The sequence below is a fragment of the Castanea sativa genome, chromosome 1 (assembly GCF_040712315.1).
Source record: "Castanea sativa cultivar Marrone di Chiusa Pesio chromosome 1, ASM4071231v1".
NCBI lineage: Eukaryota > Viridiplantae > Streptophyta > Magnoliopsida > Fagales > Fagaceae > Castanea > Castanea sativa.
This window is the reverse complement of record NC_134013.1, coordinates 46758421-46784795: the sequence shown is the minus strand read 5'-3', so window position 1 is coordinate 46784795 and position 26375 is coordinate 46758421. Positions and strand designations below refer to the sequence as shown.

Sequence of the window (26375 nt, the reverse complement as noted above, 5' to 3'; positions counted from 1 at the left end):
CTTAAAGCTAGATATTTTCCTAGAACTCATTTGTTTGATGCCAAGGAATCCCCAAATTGTTCCTTTGTGTAGAAGAGTATTGTCACTGCTTTGCCTGTCTTGAAGCCGGGATGTTGTTGGAGAGTTGGGAATGGCCTTTCCATTCAGGTTTCAAGGGATAAATAGATACCGAATTACCCAACAAATGCTCCTTTGTTTCCAGTCAAAGATAAGGTTCGAGAGGTGACAGTGGCTAAATTAATTGATCAAGAATTGCATGATTGGAGATCTGAATTTATTATGAACATGTATGAGCAAGTGGATGCGGAAGTCATTTGTAGAATCCAGCTTAGCCGAAGAAATGTGAAAGACACTATGACCTGGCTGCATCATAAAAAGGGGTTGTTTACTATCAAGTCCGCATATAAGGTGGTGAGAGAAGTTTTGCACAGAGGAGATAAAGTTAAGAGCTCAAGGGGCTGCATGGGGAGAAGAGTGTGGACTGCATTATGGAAGCTTTGGATTCCAAATAAGATTAAAGTGTTTGGGAGGAGAGCTTGCAATGATATCTTGCCAAAAAACTAAATCTGTCAAAGTGAAAAATAATTGAGGATGCAATGTGTCCTATATGCATGAGATTTTCGAAGTCTGCGATCCATGCTTTGTGGGAATGTGAGGCAGCCAAGGATGTATGGGCTGGTAGCTTGAAAATTCTGCAGAAGTGGGTCTCGGGTTTGGCTGATATACTTCACCTAATAGAGTATTTGCTGGATCAGGTTGAGATACATGCTATGGAGGAAGTCTTGGTTCAATCCTAGTTGATTTGGAATCGAAGAAACTGAGTTGTACACAAAGAGAAGTTCCATGATCCAAGATGGTTGATTATTCGAGCAAGAGAGCTATTAGAGGAGTTTCGGACTACCCAAGACCAAATGAGAACCGAACCAGTGATGGAGCAAGCTCAAGATACCTGGCAGCCTCCTCCACAGTCGATATTCAAGCTTAATTTTGATGCAGCGATGTTTTCAAGCCTCAACAGATCTGGGTATGGTGCAATTATACACAATCAGAAAGGTGAGGTTATGGCAGCCATGGCAGCTAAGTGTCCGAAAGTGGTTTGCAGTGAAGAAGCTAAACTACTTACATGTAGAAAGGCGATTGAGTTTGCAGTGGGTGTCGGCTTCTCTGAATTAGTTATTGATGGAGATAACAGTTTGGCTATGACAGCTATTTCAACGCCGAAGATTGATCAATCAATGCTTGGGAATGTGGTTAGGGATATTCAACACTTGCTTAGAAATTTGCATTGGGTAAGGGTTGATTGTACTAGGAGAGGGGAGAATCGGGTTGCTCATGTATTAGCTCAATTTGCTAGGATTATTTCTGAGAATATGTATTGGATGGAAGATGTGCCTTCAATAGCTAGTGAAGTTCTTTACCAAGATTTATTGGATTTGTAGTTAAAATATCGGTATTAAATTCGAAACTCCTGGTGGATGACCTTTTTGTCGGTAAAAAAAATGAAATGTTTTCAGGTGGGGACATTCTTAAAGAATAAAAATCAACTATTTTAGTATATATCTTATTTGAGATAGTTATAATACTCAACTGAACAAAGCCTCAATCTCTAATACCGGGATGGGCTTAGTATTTTTAAGAGTGCAACATATTATTTACTCTCATCTTATTAACATTGCAACGCCATAGATAAATATTTTCGTTGAAGGTTAATTAAAACAACTTATGATTAGTAGCGAAGTCGAGATTTGAGTTCAATGTGCAAAATTTATAACTAACTCACATTTATCTCCATATACCCAAGGACGTAGATCTATATGAATTATGGACAAGCACAACATATGCGCGCGCGCGCACACACACACACATATATATATATATATAACACCTAATACCAATTTCTAATTTTATACAATAAAATGTCATTCGTGTGAATATAAAATAGTATTTTAACTTAAAATAAAATAAAATTTTAGTATATCTATTATATTTTGTTTTGATTTTTTGTCTTTTTAGTGATTAGATATACCTCAAGTGCAGTTTATATCAATTTTATTAAAATCATAAAATGATTAAACTAAAACAATTTTAAACTATATATCATTTGATGAAGTTTATTATATAATTATATATAAATTTTATTACATCTACACATTTTGATGAAAAGCAATAAGTTACTGCATAAAGAATTTAAACTTACAACACTTTTGAAAGAATAGTATATATATATATACCCAACGGTCCCAAACATCCATGTTTGCACCCACCCAAAGACAAAGATTATTTGTTGAAAATATATACATACTCTTCAACCCAAATCATGGAGATATCAAACTAGGTTAGGTCCAAGAATTTCTTGAAAAAGCTTACGATCTATCACAAGAATGGGGTAACATACTAACATCCCAGCAAAAATTGGTTGAGATCTAAATAGCAAACCTCAGGTGCGACCTCGCAATGAATTAATTATCAACAATTTCCCATCAGACAAACAATGCAATTTTTTTTTCCTTCTTCTGCCGGCAATCTGGAGGTGGAACAAAGGTGGAGGAGAAAGAGACAAAAAGAGAAACATAGAGAGAGAGAGAGAGAGAGAGTCAAATATAACACTTTTTTTGGGTTTTGGGTTTAGAGATAGATATAAAATATAATAAATGAGGGATAATTAATGAGATCCTAATCAAAATATTAGCATTAATGAGAATCTTTTTTTACCATTAGATTTACTGAAATCCAATAGTTTAAAAAATGTGTAACTCTTTAAAGTTACACCAGGTGTAACTTGAAAAATATATATATATATATATATATATATATATATATATATATATATATAATGTTTTTCTCTTTTATGAGTGAGACATAAACTTATTGTACTTTTTTTTTTCTCTTGAATTAAAACTTTTACTTCTTTATTTTTTTTCTTTTTGTTATCCTTATTTTTTTTTATAACTTTTAAACCTTAAAAAATTGGTATAATAGAAAATATTTTCTTTATATTTTCTTCAATGAAACTCAGACATATAATAGAGATTAAAAAATTATAAAAGCACAAAGAAAATGTAGAAGTTAAAAAAACTAGAAATAGTTATAAAAAAAATTTTTAAAAAAAAACCTAGAAATAGCATTTTCGCCGGTTGGGGTGGGCCCGGGGGCAATTGCCCTACCTCGAGACCTAGTTCCAACCTTATTTTATGAACTATGATCAAGCATTAGCTAGGAGTAACTAGATTTCTTCTTTGAATTTTTTTTCTTTTTCTTTTTAATGTTGCCATGTAATCTTTTTGACAACTCATATTTTTCCACACTATCAGTTTAATATATATATTTAATTTGATTTTGAAAGTTACAAATAGTCCTAAAATATGTTAGTTAATACAAATTAGAATACATGATAAAACAACTAAACACTAAACAACTTCTAACTAAATTAGATTATTGATCTTCTCTAAACAAAATCTAATGAAATTAGGTAATATATTTATCATAAATTGTTCAATTTCACTTTTTATTTATTCATACTTATTAAATAAATATTCATTACTTATAAATATTTTATAAAAAAAAAAAATCATGCATTAATGTGTGAGTTAGCAACTAGTGTATGTGTATTTAAAAAGGGGTTAAGAGTTAAGAGAGAGAATTTGCTGCGCATATAAAAGAGAAAAAAGGATAAGAGATTTGGTCAGCATAAAGAATTTTTTTTTTTTTTTTGGGTTTTGGGGGGGGGGGTAGGTAAGACAGCATAAAGAGTGTTGAGAACGAGTCAACGACATGTACAAGGGAAATGTGAAAGCTGAAATGTATGGCACTTATAAATTAAAATATTAATAAAAATCGTCAAACAGAGTCAAGATGGCCGAGTTGGTCTAAGGCGCCAGTTTCAGGTACTGGTCCGAAAGGGCATGGGTTCGAATCCCATTCTTGACAAAATTTTTTTTACCTAAAAACCCTTCAATTTGGTAAGGAATGTGATCTTCAAGCTTAGTTCCATTACTTTGTTGAGAAGGTTGACGCAAACTTTAGCTTAGTTCCATTTATTCAAACACGGTTTTTTTGTTTCCCAAAAAGCTCAAGTTGTTCACATGTTTTGTTGAGTTAAATTTTTTTTTTTTTATTCGTTAATGCACCAATCATTATTCTGAAGATTCTATAATTAATTAATGTACCATTCAAATGGCAATTCTTATAGTGGTAGGCCACGATTTGATATATACTTTATGTTAGAACTTTTATGGATCTTCAATTAACTTTACCACTTAGAATTTCTATAAATCCTTGCTTTTCTATGATCTGTGAGACATTTCCGTCCAAACAAAGAGGGCTTGGATTTCTTTCCCATCAGTCATCTGGTAATAGCAAGCCGTTCCCAATGCATCATATTGATATAAGTTTTTAGAACTCAAGTTTCAAGACGTGATTGTAATAAAAATAAATAAAAACATATGATTGTAATTAAATCAACTTCCGACATTTGGTCTAAATTTTCAATGGAGAAATTATAATAACCTCCGTTTGAGGTTTGAAAAGTTCCATTATGTTTGTATCAATAATCTTTTTATCTATATTTTCCAGTGCCACATAAATTTGTCATGCATATTTAATAAAATGATATCACGATATTTTAGTAACCTAAAAAATCTATAAATAATTAAAAATAATGTAACATAATAAAAATTATATAGCATCATTTTATTGGACGAACAAAACACACATAATAAGTTTACGTGACACTTAACAAAAAAATATGAACAAAAATGCTGCTACTGATGCAAACAGATTAAAATTTCAAAGAAAACTCCAAACACCTCTAACCTTTGGGTGTGTGGTTTACACTTTAGCCTTTTAGCCTTTTATTTTCAAATGTTATTACACCCCTAAAGTTTTGATTTATATAGAAACTAACCCACTTTGACGGTTTATATTCATATTCATTATAATTAAGTCAAAAAAAATTATTTTTCAAATTAAATGCCATTCATAATAATCACAAAAAAATTTTACTAGCCAAAGTGGTTGTATGATAAGAAAATTTTATATAATAATAATAAATATATAAATAAATAAAGAGTAATAACCACTTGGAGTGCCACTCTGCCAGTGTCATTTTTAAAAATAGGGAGGAGTTTCTCCATTTTTCAAACCAAAAGGACAGATTGGGCTTGAGTTGATTTTAACCACTGGTTTTACTTCTTATGGACGTTGTCAAGGTAATCATTGCACAATGAAAACTGCTAAGCTGATAATAATAATAATAATAATAATAAGGTCCGGTTAATGAAAACTGATAATTATCCATTTCGAAAAAAAAAAATTATGAAAAATTGAAAAAATTATCAAAACAGTTAATTACTTTTTCGCATTTCCCTAAAAAATTTCCTAAAATAATTTACTAATATACGCCCTACGGGCACACGTTAATAAATCTCATAATAATAATAAAACAATTTTATTTTTTTAAAATACCGGCCAGGAATAAACATAGGCGATATACAAATGTGTCAGCTTAAACTTATCTTCAAGTAAAAAAAAAAAAACATTAGATTACTTCTCATTCAGCCAAAAAAAAAAAAAAAAAAGATTACTTATCAAAGAAACCTGCTGGTGAATATGGCGTTAATGCTATTGCCAAGAAGCTCAAGATCAAGGCAGCATAGACATGCCAAGATTGGACAAATTCATACGATTTTGTGCTATAACGAACAATAACATTTAAAAAAAAAAAAAATCTATAAACCCACACCCGCCCCCCCCCCCCCCCTTCTCTCTCTCTCTCTCTCTCTCTCTCTCTCTCTCTCTTATTTCCTTTCCTTTTGCTTATGCCAACAAAAGAAGAATATTTCCTAAAAAACACACCAACAAAAGAATTAAGTAATAAAAGGAAATTTGTCTTTCAGCAAATCACGACCTCATAAACAGGGAACAACCACTTTACTTGACGTATTAGGAGACTAAAAAAAAAAAATTCTCTCCATAGCCATTTATAGGGGAAATTCCAACTTCATTGGTTCTGAGTTTCCTCTGGGCTCTTTGCTTTAGTCCTAAGCATGTCTGTGAAATTGCCCCTCATGATACGCATGAATCTAGTGTCGTCTGCTGGCATAGGTGACACTGGCTTTGGAGATTCAACAGGCTCTGGTGGTGGTGGCTCTGCATTTTCTTTCTTGCCCAACAGCCCACCCTCACCAAAGAAACTGCTCACTGACGAGGCAAGCCCAAGATGAGCACCCATCACCTTACTAATTGTCTCAAAAGTTCCACCAGATCTTTCCTTCATCATGATTTCAAGGGCTTCCTTGTGTGCTGGATCCAGTGCATCTGAGTCTTTTAATAGGTTCTGAATTGCAGGTAGGAGGAAGTCTCTAACACTAGTTGCAGGAAGATCTGTAACAAGCAAAGATGAAAATTGAGCATCATACATATCATGAATAGAAGTTGAGACACGAAACAAGAAATTTCACATAGATAACTGGTGCTGACTAAGCATTTGAAAAAGAAAATATAATAGTAACTCATTAGCAGCGCCATAAGAATGTCCACAATCCCTCAAAACCGTTGGAACCCTTATTTTGGTTACATACTGAAAGGCAGCAGTCTACAGGGGTCCAGCCTGCATTTTCTTCCAATCTAACAGATGTCTTTTTCTTTGAATAAGGACTCGACACGTGAGTGTTGACCCGCATACAGTTCAGATCAAAACACGCAATTTGGATTTAGAAGTTAGTTACACTTCTTTTTAGAATAAAAATAACAGCACTAACACAAAGATAAACTAGGAGTACAATCTCGCTCACACTAACCAGATGGTCACTGCGTATGATTTTGCTTTGGTTGTTTCCAAATGGTTATATATGCAAAGTTGATGTGAGGTTGGCGCAAGATGTATGATAGTGTTTTGGGAAGAGATCTCTTAAAACTTCAAACTAAGCTACCTGCTAAAATCAAAACCTTTCAAAGAATAAGTAAAAAGAAGAGGAAACCCATGTCAAATGAATTTCTCTGGTCCTTTAATTGATTGAAAACAGAAAAAGATTGAGATTGATTGTTCTTTCTTTTCCAACAGATAGAGACTGAATCTAATGCTTTGATTTGTTGAAGGGAAAATTTTAATGCTACAGCTGAATCACTTGGTTCTTTTTTTTATTGTTTTTCACCCTTTGTTCCAAGCGTAGCCCTATACCATTCACCCAAAGATTTTCCAACAATGAGTTTGATGATGATGACGACATTGACTCAGCCATTCAATTTCTAAATACAGCCCTCTGACCTTAAAAACTCTTCACCCTTACACCACTTAACTCACCTATAGTATATACTAAGAAACACGGACAAACACAGCAATTATTGAAAGTTTAGCAAACAATATAGTGGGAATATGACAATATTACACACACATAGGTATATTTTATTTATTCATAGGCATATTTTATGTTTATTTAGGGTCCGTTTGGATACAGCTGAAAGCTGAAAACTGAAAACACTGTAGCAAAATAATTTTTAAATGTGTGAATAGTACCATGGAACCCATTTTTGATAATAAAAAAAAAAAAAGACTTAAAAATAATATTTGTGGGTCCGTGAACAGTGCACGGATGCACTGTTCAAGCAGAAAAGTGGCTGAAAATGTCATAATTTGCGGCTACTGTTCATGCACAGTGCATAAACAGTAGCCATTGTCCCTTAAAAACTGAAAAGCTGCCAAAGTGAAACGTAAACGCAATAATCCCCATCCAAACATACACTTAAGCTTTTTGAAAATAAATAACTATAAAATCTTTAAAAACATATTTAAAATCAAAGGAATTTAAAAAAATAAATAAATAAACATTTTTTTCCTACCAACACAATGAGGAGATGCATGCAGGAGTGTCCATTGCATGTCCAACACATGCTTTGAAAATGGACAAGCCAGGGGTTTTAAAATGTATATGTTCTTGCCTATATACACTCCAAACTCCAGGCCCAAGCCCAAGCCCAAATGCCATGGCAGAATAGAATTTATACACTATTACGCTCTGCTTAGTGCAAGAATGCCTGCAATGGATGGTGCAATTTCTAAGACTGAAGTTGTTAGCACTGTGTTTCGTTCCGTTAGTCTTTAAAATGATGTACTGTAACTCAAATTTTAGATAAGAATGACATGTTTCCATGTGCTGCTGATGTGTTCAGCTGTTATTAAAAGAAAGGGATCAGTCGAATTGTTTCTACAGAAGGTTCATCCGCTGAGTTGCTAAGAAAATGTTAAAATAGCAAAGAATTTAAGATTTGTGTAATATTTTTATGATTCAGATCTCTAGAACAAGAAGGGCCACTAATCAAGACTAAAACTAGTTTTTTTGTTTTGTCTTTTTTCTTAGTTTTGGGGAGTTTATCATTTTTAATGCCATAAGAACATAAAGATTTACAATCCAATCATTTTTCTTTACCTTCTGACTCTGAGTTTCCGAAGCAACCAACAGGAATAAAAATAAGCATGCTTGACCAGCTGTCTTTTATAAATGAAAGGCCTAAACACAGCTGCCATAAATGACACCCATTCAAAAAGCCCAGCAGAAAAAAAAATATGGCTTTGGGTATGTAATAATTGAGATTTAATAATTGAGCACTGCAACTTTGTTATACTTAACCTTAATTTTAATACATTAAGACAGTATGTTTAGCCAAAAAGTAGGGATGACACCCATTCAAAAAGCCCAGCAGAAAAAAAAATATGGCTTTGGGTATGTAATAATTGAGATTTAATAATTGAGCACTGCAACTTTGTTATACTTAACCTTAATTTTAATACATTAAGACAGTATGTTTAGCCAAAAAGTAGGGATAAGATCCCCTCACATAATTCCCTTCAATTTTTTTAGCTAATAATATGTTTGGTTGGGTTGAAAAGAGAGAAGATGGAAAATGGGGAAGGAAAACGGAGAGGGAAATCTGATTTTCCATTGTTCAGTTGGATGAAAAGGGAGAGGAAATAGAATGGGATTGGATGGAATTTTCCACCTAGACCCACCATTTTTTCCCCTTCCAAATTGGAGGAAAAGAGGAAAGAAAATGACAATGAGAAAAAAGCACAAAATTATCCCCACTCTTCCACACTTCTACTTTAAATAATAAGGGCATAATAGTAATTTACTCTCTATCCTTCCATTTTTCCATCCTCCCTACCAAGCACACATGGTGAAAAACAAAACAAAAATATTTTCTATCATCCCAATATTCTCAATCCTTCCTATTTTTTCATCTTCCCAACCAAACAGAGCCTAATGTGAGACACGTGGAATTAATTTGATTTTTTGTGGTTTACACGGGGTTTTTAAGACCATTGGATAATTTTCAAAATGTCTTACATCTGAATTAAAATTGGAAGAAATTTGATGATTTAAATAGGAGGGGATTCTTTCCCATAAAAAAAAAGCTAATTGACAACCAAATGTGATTTCAAATAAACCAGTCATTTTAGTATCCTTTTTTGATAGGCAAGTTACAAATGCACCCATTGGATCTTGAACCCATGACTTCACCCTCCATCCCATTATTTTTTTTTTTTTTTGATAGGTAAAAAAAAATTATATTCAAGAAAACTGCTAGATGCAAAAAAGCATCAGCATATCAGAAATACAAAATAGAAAGGAAAGCAAAAACATAAAAAACCTAAATTACAAAAAAAAAGAGCTAAGGAAAAGAGGAAGAGAGTCACTAAATGTGAGTCACTAGATGTGAGTCCCCAAGCCCTAGCCCAATCAAAAAGGGAACCAGAGAAGAGAGCAAGCATTTGGTCCTCGGATCTATCCAAATCCTCAAACGTCCGCCGATTGCGTTCCTTCCAAATACACCACATCAAACACAATGGAACTAAGTTCCAGATGTAAGAAGAATGATTCCCCAACCAAGTCCACCACCTAAAAAGAAAATCTGACACCGTGCATGAGGGAACCCATGAAATCCCAAAAATCCTAAATACAAAGCACCACAGCCAATGAGCCTTTCCACAATGTAACAACAAATGATCCACTGTCTCACTATGGTTATGACACATAATGCACCAGTCAACGAAGTCAAAACCCTTAAGCCACAGGTTATCTCCCGTGAGGATCCTATCCCATGCAACTGTCCAAACAAAGAAAAAGACCCGACGGGGTGCCTTAACCTTCCAAATGCCTTTCCAAGGAAAAACAACAGAAGAAGAACCATATAACTTATGATAATATGAACGGATGGTAAAATCCCCGTTTTTTGTCAACTTCCATTTCACACGATCACCATTAGTCCCAGAAGGTAAATTGGATGCCAAGAGACGAAGGAACTCATCCACCACATCAGCCTCCCAATCATTAGGACCACGATTGAAGCGAACATCCCAAATTCTCCTATCCCCTGCCCCTTGACAAATCAAAGATGACTCTACGGAAGCCTCTCTGTTCGCAGCAAAATTGTACAGGACTGGAAAAGCCAACTTGAGAGGAAGATCTCCACACCACCTATCATTCCAAAATTTCACTCTATCCCCCACTCCAACCTTATACTGGACATTATTGTTAAAAACTTCCCAGCCCATCCAAATACTTCTCCACAAACCACAACCATGGCCACCCCTTCCCAACTTAGAGGTCCACCCCACCCCCCCCCACTCTTCCCCAAATTTCAAAGCTACCACCCTCCTCCAAAGCCTATTCTCCTCAACCCCAAAGCCACTTTCCTAGTAAAGTTTTATTGAAAGTGGTCAACTTCCTAATACCCAAGCCACCTTTAGCCATAGGCATGCACACCTTATCCCAACCCAATAAATGTGTCTTAGGGCCTCCCCACAGGAAGTCCCTTTGCAGCTTCTCAATTTTGTTTACCACATGAGTAGTGATGGTGAATAGGGATAAAAAATAAGTAGGGAGGCTAGAAAGCGTGCTTTTAAGCAAAGTCAGCCTACCACCTTTCAATAAATACAATTTCTTCCACCTGCTAGCTTCCGTTCAATCTTTTCCAAAATAGGGTACCAAATAGAGGGGGACTTATGGGACGCCCCCAACGGCATACCAAGATAAGTCATTGGCAAGGCCCCAACCCTACAGCCCAAGATCTCTGCCAAAGCATGCACATTATTTACCTCCCCTATAGGCACCATTTCGCTTTTAGCTACATTCACCTTCAAGCCAGTCACAGCCTGTAAACAAAGCAACAACAGAAGAACATGAAGGACTTGCTCCACCTCTGCATCACAAAACAAGATAATATCATCCGCAAATAGTAGATGTGAAACACATTCCCCTCTTCCTCTCCTACCATCCGCCCTAAAGCCACTAAGTAAACCTGCCCCCTCCATTCTCTTTGCCATCTTACTAAACACCTCCATCATAACTAAAAATAATACGGGAAACAATGGATCCCCTTGTCTCAAACCTCTAGAGCTACCAAAGAAGTCAGCTGGGGACCCATTAACCAACACATTAAACTGCACTGTAGAGATACAGGTTCGAATCCAGCTACACCATTTCTCCCCAAAGCCCATTTTCTTCATCAACTTCAGAAGAGCCTCCCAATTCACATTGTCATAAGCTTTCTCAATATCTAACTTACAAATCACCCCCGGAATCTTACTCTTCGTTCTGCTATCAACACACTCATTGGCAATAAGAACTGAATCGAGGATCTGCCTACCTCTCACAAAACTATTCTGAGATTCAGATATCAGTTGATCTAACACCACTTTCAACCTATTTGCCAGGACCTTGGCCAAGATTTTATATAAACTCCCCACCAAACTAATAGGTCTGAAATCACAAATGTTGGAGGCATCATTTTTTTTAGGAATTCAATCTAATTGCCAGGACCTTGGACAAGATTTTATATAAACTCCCCACCAAACTAATAGGTCTGAAATCATGAATGTTGGAGGCATTATTTTTTTTTAGGAATCGGAGCTATAAAGGTAGCATTAAGAGATTTCTCAAACTTACAGTGTTGATAGAACTCTTCAAAGACTGCTAAAACGTCTCTTTCTTCTACTCTCTAGCAGTGATGAAAAAAGGCCATAGAAAAGCCATCTGGACCTGGAGCTTTATCCCCTTCCATATCTCTGACCACTGATAGAATCTCATCCTTCTCAAAAATCCTCTCCAACCAGCCCCTCTCCACTTCCCCTATTTGATCAAACTCCAATCCTTCCACAAAAGGTCTCAGACTCCTTATATAGGGTTTTATAAAATTGAACTACCTGAGCCGCCACTTCCGCTCCATCCTCATAAATCACCCCATCCACTTCTAAGATCCTCAGATGGTTATACCTTCTATGAGAATTGGCCATCTTGTGGAAGAATTTCGTATTATTATCTCCCTCCTTAATGCATAGCATCCTTGATTTTTGTCTCCATGAAATCTCCTCTAGGGAAAGAAGATACTCTACCTGCGATCTTACTTCAACCTTCTCATTTCTCTCTGTCTCGGAGAGTCCGAGAGCCCTTTCCTTAGCGTCTAGTAACTCTAGAGCCCCCAATAACTCTTTCTTCCTGCGCCCAACATTGCCAAACTCTTGGTGATTCCACTGAATAATGTCTTCTTTCAAAGCTTTCAATTTTTAGCAAACACATAACTAGGAGTACCTGAAAAAGAATGGCGATTCCACCATGCATCTACTCTATCAACAAACCCGGCCGATTTCAGCCACATATTCTCAAACCGGAAGGGGCTTTTCCCCCTTGCCATACCCCCTGCCTCCAAAAGAATTGGGAAATGATCTGAAATAGGTCGTGGTAGAATCCGCTGGATCACATCCGGAAAGTGTTGCTCCCAATCCTGTGACACTAGAGCCCTATCAATCCTAGACATGGATGGCTGTTCAGTACCACTAGACCATGTAAAACTCCCTCCCTCTAACGGCAAATCTATTAAGTTTAAATCTTCCATAAATTCAGAAAATTTTTCCATAGCCAGAGTAAGCCTAGACCCACCCCTCCGTTCACTAGGAAAGCGAACAACATTAAAATCCCCAAAACAACACCACGGAACATTCCAAAAATGCTGAATACCAACCAACTCATCCCACAAAACACCCCTCAAATTATTATCGTTCGGGCCATACACCCCTGAGCATGCCCAAATAAAACCGTCCTCCACACTTTTCCACTGAACCGACACTGAAAACGAGCCCACCAGAACCTTCAACTTTTCTAAAACCCTCCTATCCCACATAATCAAGACCCCACCAGTCGTTCGATCAGCATCTAGAGCCACCCAATCCACATACGTACAGCCCCAAATACTGCAAACAAGTTGTCTATCTATGCCTGCAAGCTTTGTTTCTTGCAAGCATACAACATCACACTGCCACTCCTGTAACAAGTTTCTCACTACCAGACGTTTCTGGGAGTCATTCAAACCTCTGACATTCCATGAAACCATTTTCAGCTTCATAAATACTTTAATGGCCCCACAAATGACACTACCACACTTCCAAACCCTATCTCCCATCATAGTTAACCATTGAGATCAAATTCCTCAGCTCTCTTTTCCCTTTACCCATGGAGGGCGCTACTATTTGGTTAGCAGCTGCTTTCTTCCGCTGCTGGTTAATGACAACCATCTCCCTTTCTAGCCTTCGAAGATAAGCAATACACAACTTTTCATGACGATTAACAGAGAGCCCAATCACTCTACAAAAACCTGGGATTCTGTTCTTCACCCATTTAGAGACATCTAGCGTATTGTGCGCATCCATTGACAAAGCCATCCCTGGAGGGATAACAGTCAACAGCGGATTACAATCTGCCAAACTCTCGTCCTCACCCAAAACAGTTAGGCCACAATCTAACTTCGGTCCCACCAACGCTAAATTGGGCTGGCCAATCTCACCCATATCTAACAGCCTCGTACCCTTGTTGTCCACTCCTTGAAACAATAGCACACTACACTCACTTCCAACTTTAGCCACTCTATTGACACCAAAACCCACAATCGAAAGTCTCTTAAGGATGTCTGCCAAGAAGATACCCTTCGAGAGTTGCGAAGTTACTGTGTCGGTCTTGCCCAGAACCAACGTGAAGTCATCGAAGCCACCACCAGACCCTCAGAGCTGGTTCCAAATTCCAGCCCATCCACCGCAGTGCTGACGGAGCTGATCATATCATGACAGCTGTTAAAACCCACCATCGGCCTCACTTTGAGGCCACCAGAGTAGAACCTAGCCTCAATCCCAGCCACCGTGAGGCTATCAGAGCTTACCGTGTTGAGCCCAGCCTCAATCCCAGCCACCGTGAGGCTATCGGAGCTTACCGTGTTGAGCCCAGCCTCAATCCCAGCCACCGTGAGGCTATTGGAGCTGATTCCATCAGACCCGCTGCAACTAACAAGCCTCAATGACTCGGGCTTTGCTGAAGAAGATATAAAAGGTAACATCGAGTGGGCCAGGGGTGTTGGCTAGTCAAAGAAGAGGGCTTGCCCATTTCAAGTATACTTGGGCCCGAGAAGCCAACATCATTTGACTGAAAAGAGCCCAAACCAGTTTGGGCCAACTTGGGACGCCACCTTTGACCCCGTGACCCACTGGAAGGACCCACCACAAAATTCCTCTGACTCCTTAGGACCCCTTTAGAATACCTCCAACCTCCTTTATTAGGAATCCCTGCAACACACCTATATTGGGCTGAGCCAAACACAGAGGTTTGTTGCACCCGTGACCCACTAGGAGGACCCATCACGTGCTCCTTCTGGCTCCTTGTGACCCATTTAGAAGTCCTCAGTCCACCTTTATAAGAATTCCATGTTACACGCCTTTTACCTTCCTCATTCACCTCTATGGTCATGCCTTCTCCTGTCCAGTGAGAATTCCCCATTTCAAATTCTTTTCCATAAACAAAACCATTCACCTTTGATTTGAAATTCAACTGAAAGCTCCTTTTAATTCCATCCTGATTTGTCTCTCCCAAATTCAATTCCATATCGATGTGCCAAGGACCCACATCTCTTCCTCCTAGAGTCATCGGACCTGGTATGCTCACCGGCGTTTCACTCAACCTCCTTTGTTCAAAGACTGGGTTCTGCTTCTCCCCCCCTATTATCCCCTAGCTGCATTTTCCTTTTATCATGGGCGCTTAACAGATTTCTGCCCCTGACCTGCACCTGATGCCCACACACCGTATCAGCAAAAGTTTTAAATGGTTGAACCCCAGATTTATCCTTAAGGAGGTGAGCTACAAATTTCAACTGACCAGAACCACCATTCACATAGTTTTCGGGTTCTAACATCTTCCTTAACTCTAACCCAAAAACCCTCCATCCATTCTTAGCTCTGCCTTCTGGAATAAAAATGGACCTCCTAGACCCTCCAGCTTTTAATTCAGTCAAAAGAAGGAACAATCCAAAAGAGTTGGAGCTCCGTTGAAGGGTGTAAGCTACGTCACCTTCTCTAAACATATAAAAAAACTTCGGACTAATCCCAACAGCAATCTGTTCTATACTCTTCAACAGCCACTGTGCAGCATTCTTACCCATGAAGACCGACTTCATGAAGTACCTACTCCGCTCAAAAATCCTAACAGAAAAAAAACCGTCCCCCTTCCTCTACCACCACCACCAGTTGAAAAGATTTGGATTCAATACAAAAACAGCGGGAACCACCCATAATAGGAAGATCAAAAGAAACAAGCCGCGGATTATCTGGCTAATTTGAGGTAGCCGGGCCTCTCAAAATGTTATAATTAAACAAGTAGAATCAATGTAGTTTTTCTCCATTGCTGGATGAGGCTGACACAACCACAATTTGTAGGAAACTTTTATAATAAAAGTATATGATATGATATACAAATACAAGCATATACATTTGATAAATCAGAACTTATTGCCAACCTTAACCAAGCTGTAGCTCTCCCAGATTAAATAGGAGAGAGCACCTAATATATATGTGTGTGTGTGAGAAAGTGATATTTGAGCTAGATGCTTGCTCAAACAACCAACAAAAACACAAATAAATAAGCCAATAAAGCATAGATGCTCAACTAACTTCTACAGAGCAACCATATCACTAAAGCATATTTCTAATACCATTTGCAATCCACCTTGAACTGAAGTTCATGACTAGAAATGTATTTCCAAAGTATGAAGGTAAAGGAAATACAAAGGACATAGTCTGTCAAATAATAAGTAAATAAGGAAAAACCTGTAGTATCTAGAGCACGGATTGCCTCACAAAATGCATTGGCTTTCTCACGGCGGCGCATCACATCACTTGCAGAAGTAGGCGTGGCTGAGAGCTGGAAAATCTTGGACAAAAGATGTATATCATGTTAAAGAAATGAACAGTGTAATCTGGTGACTTGATTTTAAGAGCCAACTAAGAAAAGTTATAGACTTAGGGTCTATTTGAATACTGCTTATTGTTGAAAATTGAAAACACTGTAACAAAATAATTTTTAAATGTGTGAATAGTACTGTAAGACCCAGTTTTAAAGTTTTTTTTGCTGAATAAAGTACTTGCGGGTCCCGTGAACAGTACACAGGACCCACTGGAAATGCAAAACGCAGCTGAAAATTCAGTTTCAGCTCTATCCAAACGTACGCTACATAACATTGAATGATCCAAAAAATAATCTTTTAATGAAGAAGGTTAAGGATATAATCTCGTAATCTCTCTGTTGTATGTGGTACAGCAACCACCAATGCACGAACCACAGCAACAGTAGCTTCATGAGATCCATCTTCAAGAAAAGCATCCATTTGTACACGTATCTTATCAACAATCTAGGATGTGTCAGGTTTGATCAGCCAAATGCATACTACTCCATCAAAAACACTAGTGTCAACTGAAGAGCCAAAACAAATCATACCATATCGTTTTTAAAATGTTGGGCCACAGCTCCAAATGCATCTATGCTTGCATACTTCACATTCAGGTTTTGGTCAGAGCCCAAAGTAATTAGGGCAGGCAAAACATGAGTAGAAGCAACTTTTGCATCGCTATATGGTACCTATCAAACACCATAATTTTATAAGTCCTAATCTTAATTCAGTTGCAACTGAAAATTACGATTTCACAAAGTGGGTACTTACAATGGCTTTCAACAAATTGGCAGCACTGATTTTCATATTTACATTGGAGCTGACAACCATTTCCCATAGAATATTAAATATCATACCATGATGCTCTTCAAATGTGCTGCATTATGGAAAAACCTATCAGTCAAACAATGAATTACAAACAATTCACATTGAAAGTTATGCTGATATACAAACCAGAGGAAACGGACAGCATCAACAATCTCATTATGCTTTGTTGGCTGACTTTCCTTCATGCTACCTTCAACTAACAAATTTCTCAAGTACTCTGCTAATTGTCCATGCTTGTTAGGAGCACCCAGAACACCTGCCAAGAGTAGTGGCAGGACACACAGAGTAGCAAGTTTCTCGGCCACAGCAGTTCTTGGCCTCAAACCTGTAATAAAGCAATAGTCAAAGATCTTGTGATGATGTGAAAGAGCAGAACAGGTTAAGATCCATTACCTTTTATTCTGGATTGGATGGTGGAAGGGAAAAATGTCAAATCAGCATTATCCCCAACTGCTACCAAGAATACAGGCAGCATTATATGTGTAAGATACGAATCCCCAAGATGTTCAGATAGAGCCAGCAAAAACTGCATTAGCAATATGTAGATCAGCAACAACTGGAAGAACACTACTCTGATCGTACAAGTTTATTAATTTTGACAAGCCATACTTGAGAAACTAATGAACAACAATACAATCAAATGATGCGTAAATGTTCCTATTTAGTTTATTTCGGCAAAATACAAACATGAACAGCTTTGAAGAGTAGACATTGTTACCTTTGTAGTTCGATTTCGTAAACTATCTTCTTTCTGAGGTAACAAGCACGCAAGCTGAATCAAATCAGGAAGGCAGTCGACATGCATCCATTCAAATGCAGGCCATTCAACATGTCCCCTAGTCATATATTAATATAACTCAGAAGTAATAATGGAGAAAACTAGACTATCAAATGAAATGATGATATTATCTTGAGAAAAAGGGTTTGGTATCAAACGGAAAGGGGGAAAATGTATTTAACAGAAACACATATAAGGGGGAAACCAGAGCTTACCCTGCATACAACTCAAGCAAGGAGGTTGAAAATTGTTTGCCCATTGTTTCAGGAATGGAAGAAAATGGGCATGTCTCAACTGCTTTCTGGTGCACATAAGGAAGCAATTCTATGAGCATTCTTAGTAAAACGTCAACATTCCAGCGCTCTCGTTCTCCTAAAACACGAAGATGCGACTCCACAGACCCTTCAACCCCCGAAAGAGGTGGACAGCGCTGCAATATTAGATACAAACAAGAGAAAAAGAATTATAAAGCAATAATGGAATAGTTCTCATCAACAAGTGAATAATCAATGGTAAGAAGAGGCATACCTGAGCAGAGCTCAAGATGTGAGAGAGTAAAACTCTCAAAATGTGGTCCAATTTGTTTCCCCAATTTATCACTGCAGGAAGCAATTCTTTGAGTGTAGTTTCCACCACTACTCCAGAAGGATCGCAGACCAATTGGAACAGGAGCTCCTCCACCTATCAACAAAAAAAATATATATTGGAGAAACTTGTCATTTTTTTTTCTTTTTCTTTTTCTTTTTTATTTTTCATTTTATTACTTCTTTTCTATTGTAAGGCATCATATTACGGTAAGCGGAAAAGGCTCCATTCCCTAGACCATGTGTCATCAACCTGTTCTAGAGCTTACATTGCAGCCAATCCTGTCAAGTCAGAATTCTTCTCCATGAGCCTCGAAGCATATTTAGTGAGGCTGACCTTGAAATATTTGTCCACATTCGGAAAGAGCGGAAGCAGCAAGGCCAGATTATGAGCAGCAGCCTCCCGGACAACAGTTGCAGAATCTTCTATCAATTGTTGCACAATAGACAAAATAAGAGAATCACGAATCTCAGGCCGGACAAATTCCGCAAGCAATCCACATGATTGAGCAACAAGCAACCTACGTTCCTCATACATGTGATTTATCTGCAATACATTAATCCAAAAGAATGAATACCTATTTCTTGAGGTAAAAAACAGAATGGTAAAATGAGATCCACCAAGGAGGCAAGACTTACTTGTTCCCAGCACTGGGGAAGCAATTCTGTTTCAGTTCTCATCTCACCAACATTCTTTGCAAGGCTAACGCATGCCTGATATAGAGTTGAAAAGATTAAACATAATGTTTATAACCATAGATCTGACTAACAACACAAATTTCATTCTTCAAAGAATGACCTACATCCATTATAATTCGTCTCTGTTGCTCATCTGGGCGTTTGATTAGATTAAACAATGTGTGGGTCAAGGAATCTCTAGTGCTGCTATCTGGATGGCGCTCAATCGCACACATTATCAGGGGAAGAAGCTCCTGTAGGTTAATAACACCAATACATCACAAATAGAATATTTGATAAGAAAATTCCTGAGATAAATGATACGTTAAAAAAATTGCCAAAATGCAAACCTCACGGTGGTTGATCAAGACATAAGGTACAATCTTAGGCAAGGCATCTGCCAAGATCTGTATGGTTCCTAAGCCCTGTCCAAGTATAACCATATGTCAGATATGGAGTTCAATAAAATTCTACCACACAAGCATATGCAAATCAGACTTTTCTTTTTCCTTTTCTTCTTTTTAGGTTTGGGGGCAGGGGAGGGGGATGGGTATTCAAAGATTTGAAATTGAACTTTAAGAAGTTTTGTATTTAATGGAGTCCCCCATAAAGAACATTAATATACCACCACAAAGTTGCCTCAATAAGAACCCCATCCCAACCCCCTGCAGAAGAAAAAGCTTCTGGCAGATTCCTGTGAAGGCTATTATATTTCCCCAAGCAAGAGTAAAATGTACTTGCCATATTATCAGAAACAGCTTCACCAGATAAATTGTCTGATTTTAGGAGTCTGCTTTCTTCTGATAGTGATTCACCATTTTGTTTGGAAACATTTCCAATGTTTTCAGAAGTATTATCATCATTCAAATGACTCATTAACAACTCCTGTGAAACTTCCTCAGGCTTATCTGTGTTGTCATTAAAATTTTGAGTAGCCAGTAATTCAGAAAGATTATGGTCTACCACTCCTGCATCAACTGGATGAGATATTATACTTTTATCTTCAAGTATCTCAACAACTTTCTCTTCTGTCTGCAAAAATTCTTTTTCAGATTTGACAGAATATACAGAATCAGAAGCGTTAATGCTTTTTGCTTTTAAACTTTCTATTTCCATCTGTAGTGATTTTATTTCTTCCTTGTATTTTTCTAAAGGCTGTGACTGGACATGATCAACATCATTAGCTAGGAAATTCCTTCCTGAACGAGATCCTTCTATATGCATTTTCAGAGCAGTGATTTCAGATCTACAGCCATTGAGTTCCTTCCTTTGTTGCTCCAAGGATTGCTTCAAATCTTGTACCTAGAAGTCAAGAAATATTAAGATTTCTTGCATAGTCAAGTATGAATGTTGATTTCACAGCTGTTCTAAAAGATTAAGGGCAGTAAGCGAGAAGTACCAGATTCTCTTTGTCTTTAAGATCCTTCTGAAGAGCTTCTAAGGATCTAGTTAATGCACTTATTTGACCATCAGCCAAATCTTTGTTCTTCTGTAAGCTCTCCTTTTCAAGATTAAGCCTCTCATTTTCTTTTAGTAATGACTCATTTTCTCGAAGCATGGAAATTTTCTCCTGCAGCACAAGATGCATAGCCATTTATGTGCAGTTCAGAGCAAACAAAAAACAAAGAGTTTCAAGTTACATCAAATGAATCAAACAATGCATCTACAACATTGATATCAAGTATCTATTACAATAATGTCTCACTCAAAAGAAAATTTAGAAAAGGAGAAAATTGGCAATTGGAAAAATGGGAAGTAAAGAACAAATAGGCAAAATCCCACTCTAAAAATAAGAATGCTGTTAGTAGAGTAATAGATCTGATTTACATATTGAGGTTACTAATCTAGTGAGAGAATTCCAATTTTAGGAATGGTGATTAACAGATTAAGATCCAAATCTTGACACATTGTATCACAATCGTGAATTGATAAATTGATGTATATGTGCACTTTCAGGTCAAATCCTACATTCTTGTGTCAAACAAGAATGTGGAGGCAAAAGTTACTCATGCTCCATGTAAATAGTACTTAGTACACTTAAATAAAAAAAAGTTTTATACTGATGCAATCATCTGGAGTTCAAGTCCATACATTAACATACTTATATTCCACTTAGTGATATAATATGCATCAATCACTCCATAGGTCAACGGTAAGAAAGTGAAAGTGGGTTGCAAAGGCGTTGGTGTTCTTTTAAAAAGACTGGTGAGCTTCGTAAAAGGAAATAACTTTAAACACTAAAAGGGACTAAGAATGTTACTAGAACTCTTTTGAGTATACATAAGAAGCAACTTGCCTAAACATCTCAGGAAATACCTCAGCAGCCTCTGTAGTTGATGAAAGATACTGATAATAATAATGGCGTAAGGCATCTGGTACACATGCAGCTGTATTCTGCCAAACCTCTAGGTTCTGATCTGTAACCTGAAGTGAAAATAATGTCAGGTAAGGTTATGATAATGTTTTAAGATTAGATACACAGTTAAGTGAAAATCATACATATATCACATGATTAGCGGTTTTATCTGTAATGGGACAGCAAACAAGTCAAAATCAATAAAGACAACAATTAAGGATAAAGTTTCGATGCCCTTTCTAGTGCAATCAGCATCTGAGAATCACGTACATTCTAATGAAAACGAAGACCACAAACAGTGAACTGAGCTTAGCCTCAATGTATTTCATACTGGGAATAGGAGTGTACCAAATCCCTATGTTACTTCCACAAAGGCAAGTGTACAATGTTCTAGGCAACCTTGAGTTATGCTATATTTTTAAAAACACACAAACACATATATGTAATGCATCATGTTTTTTCCAATCAGGCAGGCAAGAAAGCCTGTAAATGCAACTGCATTTATTTACAGTTGATTGATTCAGTCTTCTAAATTCTAACTGTAACTTAAACAGGTAGGTCATGAAGAAAAACCAAGGAATTTAGAAGAAAACAAGCAGAAAAAAAAAAAAGCAGATATACATATCTCAATAAAAATAAAAATAAAAAGTCATTCAAACTGAGAGAGAGAGAGAGAGAGAGAGAGAGAGAGAGAGAGCATTGTCTTGCATACCTCTTCATAGAATGTCATTGCAGTGAGCCGATACCCTGCTATAAGCAAATACTCCTTTACAGCACAGTTAAGATCACGACGTTCATTATCCTTCAAGGGGCCCAAATCAGAGAAGGAATCTTCCCTCTTTTGCCGCTGAAATTCTGATCCTCGATTTACAGAAGCATCTTTATTTGACTCTGCAAAAGAATCCAAGGTATAAAGAATTCTTAAAATGATAGTAAATCCTGAATGTGCCTCATTACATTCATACAGAATCTTTAATTTGCCACTATTACTGTTGCACTAATATTTTAAACAAAAACAACGATCAATTAATGGCAAGATTTTAAAAACTGGACCTTTTTAAGACTGGAAAATGGAGGTTCAAGGTTTTGAGGTCGGGCCGGGGTCCGACCGGAGGTTCAACCGCGATGATCATAATTAATTTAACATTAACTAAAATACAAATTAATAGAATACATTTGGAAAAATTAATAACTTTGATTCAAATATATCAACAGAAATTTAAACAATTATAAAATATTTTAAAACTTATTTAAGAAAAACATAAGATAATAAAGTATAAATGAAAAAAAAAATTAATGTTAAGATTACAGTTAATCCTTTAGAGAGGGATAATTACAATAAAATCACATAATAAAAAACTATAAATATAATAGTTATTAATGAATTAATATAAAGTTTGTTTATTTTTAATGATATGTATCATATTGATTAGCAATTTATAAATATCTAATCCTTTTGAATTGAATATATATAAATTTTTGTAATCCATTGTGACAAGAAGCTGTTGTAGCTTAACGGTTGCGTATTAATTTAATGATTGGAACCTACTATGTAGGTGTTCAAATTTTGACAGCCGCACTTATTTTTTGTGAAGGAAGTAGCTTCTCCAACCTGCTTTAACCACCATTTCCCCAAACCGGTTGAACAGCAGTTTACACAGTTTTCAAATTGCACAGTTCTAAATGATAAAAAAACAGAAATTGGGCCAGTTGACAGTTAACCCAGTCAGAATGGACAGTCAGGTGTGGTTTTCAAAACAGTGACTAATGGTAACAAGGGTGCATAGATGTGAGTGTAAAATTGAATTCCAGAATATAAACATAAAAATGGTTGTCGATTCCTTTATTTCAATTTGTAAGAAGAGCAAAAATAGAGGAGTCTTCATTATATTTTGTAATAAGCTCACAACTGATGCACCTACATAATTTTGGTAGCTCATTGTAAACATATGGCTTCATTGATTAAATTACTAAAAAGCATCAACTGTCTCAGATAGAATGCAGTGCCCATGCAGTATATTAACAAACAAACCATACATTTTCAAACAGCATACAGGAAGATCTGTCAGATGAAATGCTCAAAATGATATCATTTGAAACATTGAACACAGGAGAAATTACCATTCAATTTATCCAGAGGGACTTCCATTTTCTTCTGTAATTCAGCCTTCAATTTCAAAATGTCCTCTTGGGCTAAACGAAGCTCATATTCACTGATTGCTAATTTTTCTTCTAGTGATTCTTTCTCTTCCAGCAAACTTTGAGGGTCTGCAACTGCATTTCAAGAAGGAAGGAGAAATTAAATAAAATCAGTTATGTTTTATATTCAAGGAAAAACTATAAAATTAATTTTGGTAATTCAATGTGTAATTCAGGTTTTGGTAATGTTCAAAGGAGAGTGATTAATGCACCGGTAAGAAAAAAGTGAGCTGATCCAAATCGAGGGAACGTAAAAAGGTAGAGGAAGACCCAAAATAACATTAGTAGAAGTAATTAAAAAAAGGAATTATCTATTAAGGAAGTAACAAAGGGTATGACTTCAGATAGAATTAAATGGAGAAATAGAATTAAATGGAGAAACAGAATACATGTGGTCAACCCTAACTAATATGTTGAGAAGCCAACCCCAAATTTTGGGATTAAGGCTTGGTATTGTTGTTTTTGTAATGTGTGATTTAGGCATGGACTGAAATCACTTACAAGTGCATTTATTTGCATGATAAAATTATAATTTTTGATAAATCCAGAAAAGGAATGAAAACCATGATTAAATATTACAACTAACAAATTAACGTACTAACGTCATCAGAAAAATAATTCTTTTACCCTTTTTAGATGGAAAATGCTAGCTGCACATAGGCAAATGCAAATAATGTGCACATATTGACATGACTAGCCATCTAAGCATCACCAGTGCATTATAAAAATAAAACCCACAGCACCAAAAACAAAAGATACAGGTGCCATCTCAGTGGGATAATATAAATTCTGGAACCAAAAACCTCTTGTACCTCAAAATTGAGGTTATTCTCTCCAAAATATGCATATTTGATATGTTTCTTTGGATCACAGGTGCAGTCTCACACGCCTCCATTATACTCTGTTATCCTTTTCCCCTTCACAAACATAATCCTCAATTGCCTCACAGTTCACGCAGACTAGCCAAGAAAGAACAAGATGTTGAGCCTCTTAATTTCTTCACCTCTGACCATCACCTTCCATTCAATAACACCATTGCCCCCCCCCCCCTTCAATAAACCCATATTTTTTATTGCGTTATCAAACAATGTCGTGCAATCCTTCCTAATCTATAGCAATCAATGCCAAAGAACATTCTTATTATCCTGCAGATTCCTTTATTTCTTTGTTGGTTCTATATAGCCAATATTTCAACCTAAATTCAAATTTTCCTATCTTACCCGCATTAATATGATCTTCCTAGGGGTTTCTTCGTAACTCCAATTGAAAAAAAGAACTAAGATCCAAGATTTCACTCTCATTGATCGATCATTTCCAAAATGTTCTATATATCATAATCATAAAATCGAAAAGTGAAAATGCCTCCTGGTATCACAAATTTCTCAATGCCATAATTCACCGGGCACAATTTCGAGTTCCAAAATTCGGAATAGAATTGAAATCCTACCACTAACTCGGTAAAACATGAACCAATATCGTACACATCAAAATTACAATAAAATTAATCTTTTTCAAACTTACAAGATCTCAAATTAAACGAATCCCTCATTTCTCACATTTTCTCAGCAACCAAACGGAACTATAAAGAGAAAGAGAAAGAGAAAGAGAGAGAACCTCGAAGAGTATTGAAGCGAGAGATCTGATCGGGAGGGAATTGAGAGGGATCGGAGAAGAAGTCCTTGAGGCGAATAGCCTGGGCGTCACGGCCATCGTCTAGAAGCTCGTGGAGTAGCTCGAATGCCGTCAACAAATACCTCTCCTCCAACAGAAAGTTCACCACGCAATTGCACAGCGAAGACCTCTCCACGTCCATCTCTCTCTCACTCTGGGTCCGGAGTGATAGATCCAAAACCCTAATATTATCTATCTCTCTCTATCGCCATTGAAGAAGGAAGAAGAAGCTTGTGCGCTAGTGCTAGATGAGATCGCCGTGTCACAGTCACAGGGCTTTGTAGTTTGTGCGTGAATCGTGGACAAAATATTAAAATAGCATTAATTTTCAAACAATATAGTTAGTAGTTCAGTTTTACAAACTATATTTTTTACTAGCATCTCGAGTCTAAAAGACTCGATTTTGGGGCTATAAATCGAGTCTTTAATGCTCGATTTTTATCCGATTCTATCCGATGTGACATTTTTTCCACGCGCATTCTGAAAATCGAGTCTCTAAGACTCTATTTACAAGCCAGATGAAATTTGAACTCCAAAAAAAAAAAAAAAAAACCGACAGTGGCCGGCGCGCCGCCGCGACCCGCGGTGCGCGCGCGCGCCTGTGTCCGCGCGACCCGTGCGTGCGCGCGCCCGGGTCCGCGCGACCTGGGCGCGCGGTGGCCCGGGTCGCGCCGGGCGCGCGCCCAGGCCGCGGTGGCCGGGTCGCGCGCCGTGTCCGCGCGACCCGGGCCGGCTCGGGTCGCGCGCCCGGCCGCGCGACTGGGCTGGCCGGGTTGCGCGCCCGTGTCGCGCGACCGGGCGCGCGTGGCTGGGTCGCGCCCGGCCGCGCGGGCCTGGGTCGCGCCTGGCCGCGCGCGGGCCTGGGTCGCGCGCCCAGGCAGCGCGCCCCGGCCGCGCGGTGGCCTGGGTCGCGCGCCCAGGCAGCGCGCCCAGGCCGCGCGACCCAGGTAGGCTGACTGCATTTTTTTTTTTTTTTTTTGGTGGCGCCACGTAAAAAAAATGCCACATCAGACCATAAAAATCGAGT

General features: G+C 37.5%; 2 protein-coding genes and 1 non-coding gene across 3 annotated transcripts; 2 read left to right on the top strand and 1 right to left on the bottom strand.

Moving 5' to 3' along the window:
- Nucleotides 1–929: 929 nt before the first annotated feature.
- LOC142628338 (uncharacterized) lies at nt 930–1439 on the top strand. The gene has a single exon (XM_075802446.1). The coding sequence runs from the start codon at nt 930–932 to the stop codon at nt 1437–1439; it is 510 nt and encodes a 169-aa protein (XP_075658561.1).
- A 2407-nt stretch (nt 1440–3846) lies between these two features.
- TRNAL-CAG (transfer RNA leucine (anticodon CAG)) lies at nt 3847–3927 on the top strand. The gene has a single exon. It is a non-coding gene; the product is annotated as a tRNA-Leu (tRNA).
- A 1866-nt stretch (nt 3928–5793) lies between these two features.
- On the bottom strand, nt 5794–25639 carry LOC142617763 (uncharacterized). The gene is made up of 20 exons (XM_075790723.1): nt 25292–25639; nt 23600–23752; nt 22191–22369; nt 21439–21546; nt 20522–20692; nt 19864–20424; nt 19473–19547; nt 19248–19376; nt 19084–19158; nt 18782–18991; nt 18389–18541; nt 18076–18290; nt 17801–17918; nt 17476–17608; nt 17209–17407; nt 17026–17131; nt 16803–16943; nt 16593–16716; nt 16136–16252; nt 5794–6381 (listed from the first exon to the last, which is right to left on the bottom strand). Exons 1-20 carry the CDS (start codon nt 25488–25490, stop codon nt 5999–6001), a joined length of 3549 nt encoding a protein of 1182 aa, XP_075646838.1. The 5' UTR covers nt 25491–25639; the 3' UTR covers nt 5794–5998.
- Nucleotides 25640–26375: the final 736 nt, after the last annotated feature.

Coding starts and splice junctions, on each gene's coding strand:
- LOC142617763 (XM_075790723.1), bottom strand. CDS start 25,490: ATGGACGTGGAGAGGTCTTCGCTGTGCAATTGCGTGGTGAACTTTCTG. Junction 22,370..23,599: donor CCCTCTGGATAAATTGAATG/GTAATTTCTCCT, acceptor ATTCTTTTGCAG/AGTCAAATAAAGATGCTTCT. Junction 18,992..19,083: donor TTCCCCAGTGCTGGGAACAA/GTAAGTCTTGCC, acceptor AATGTATTGCAG/ATAAATCACATGTATGAGGA.
- LOC142628338 (XM_075802446.1), top strand. CDS start 930: ATGGAGCAAGCTCAAGATACCTGGCAGCCTCCTCCACAGTCGATATTC.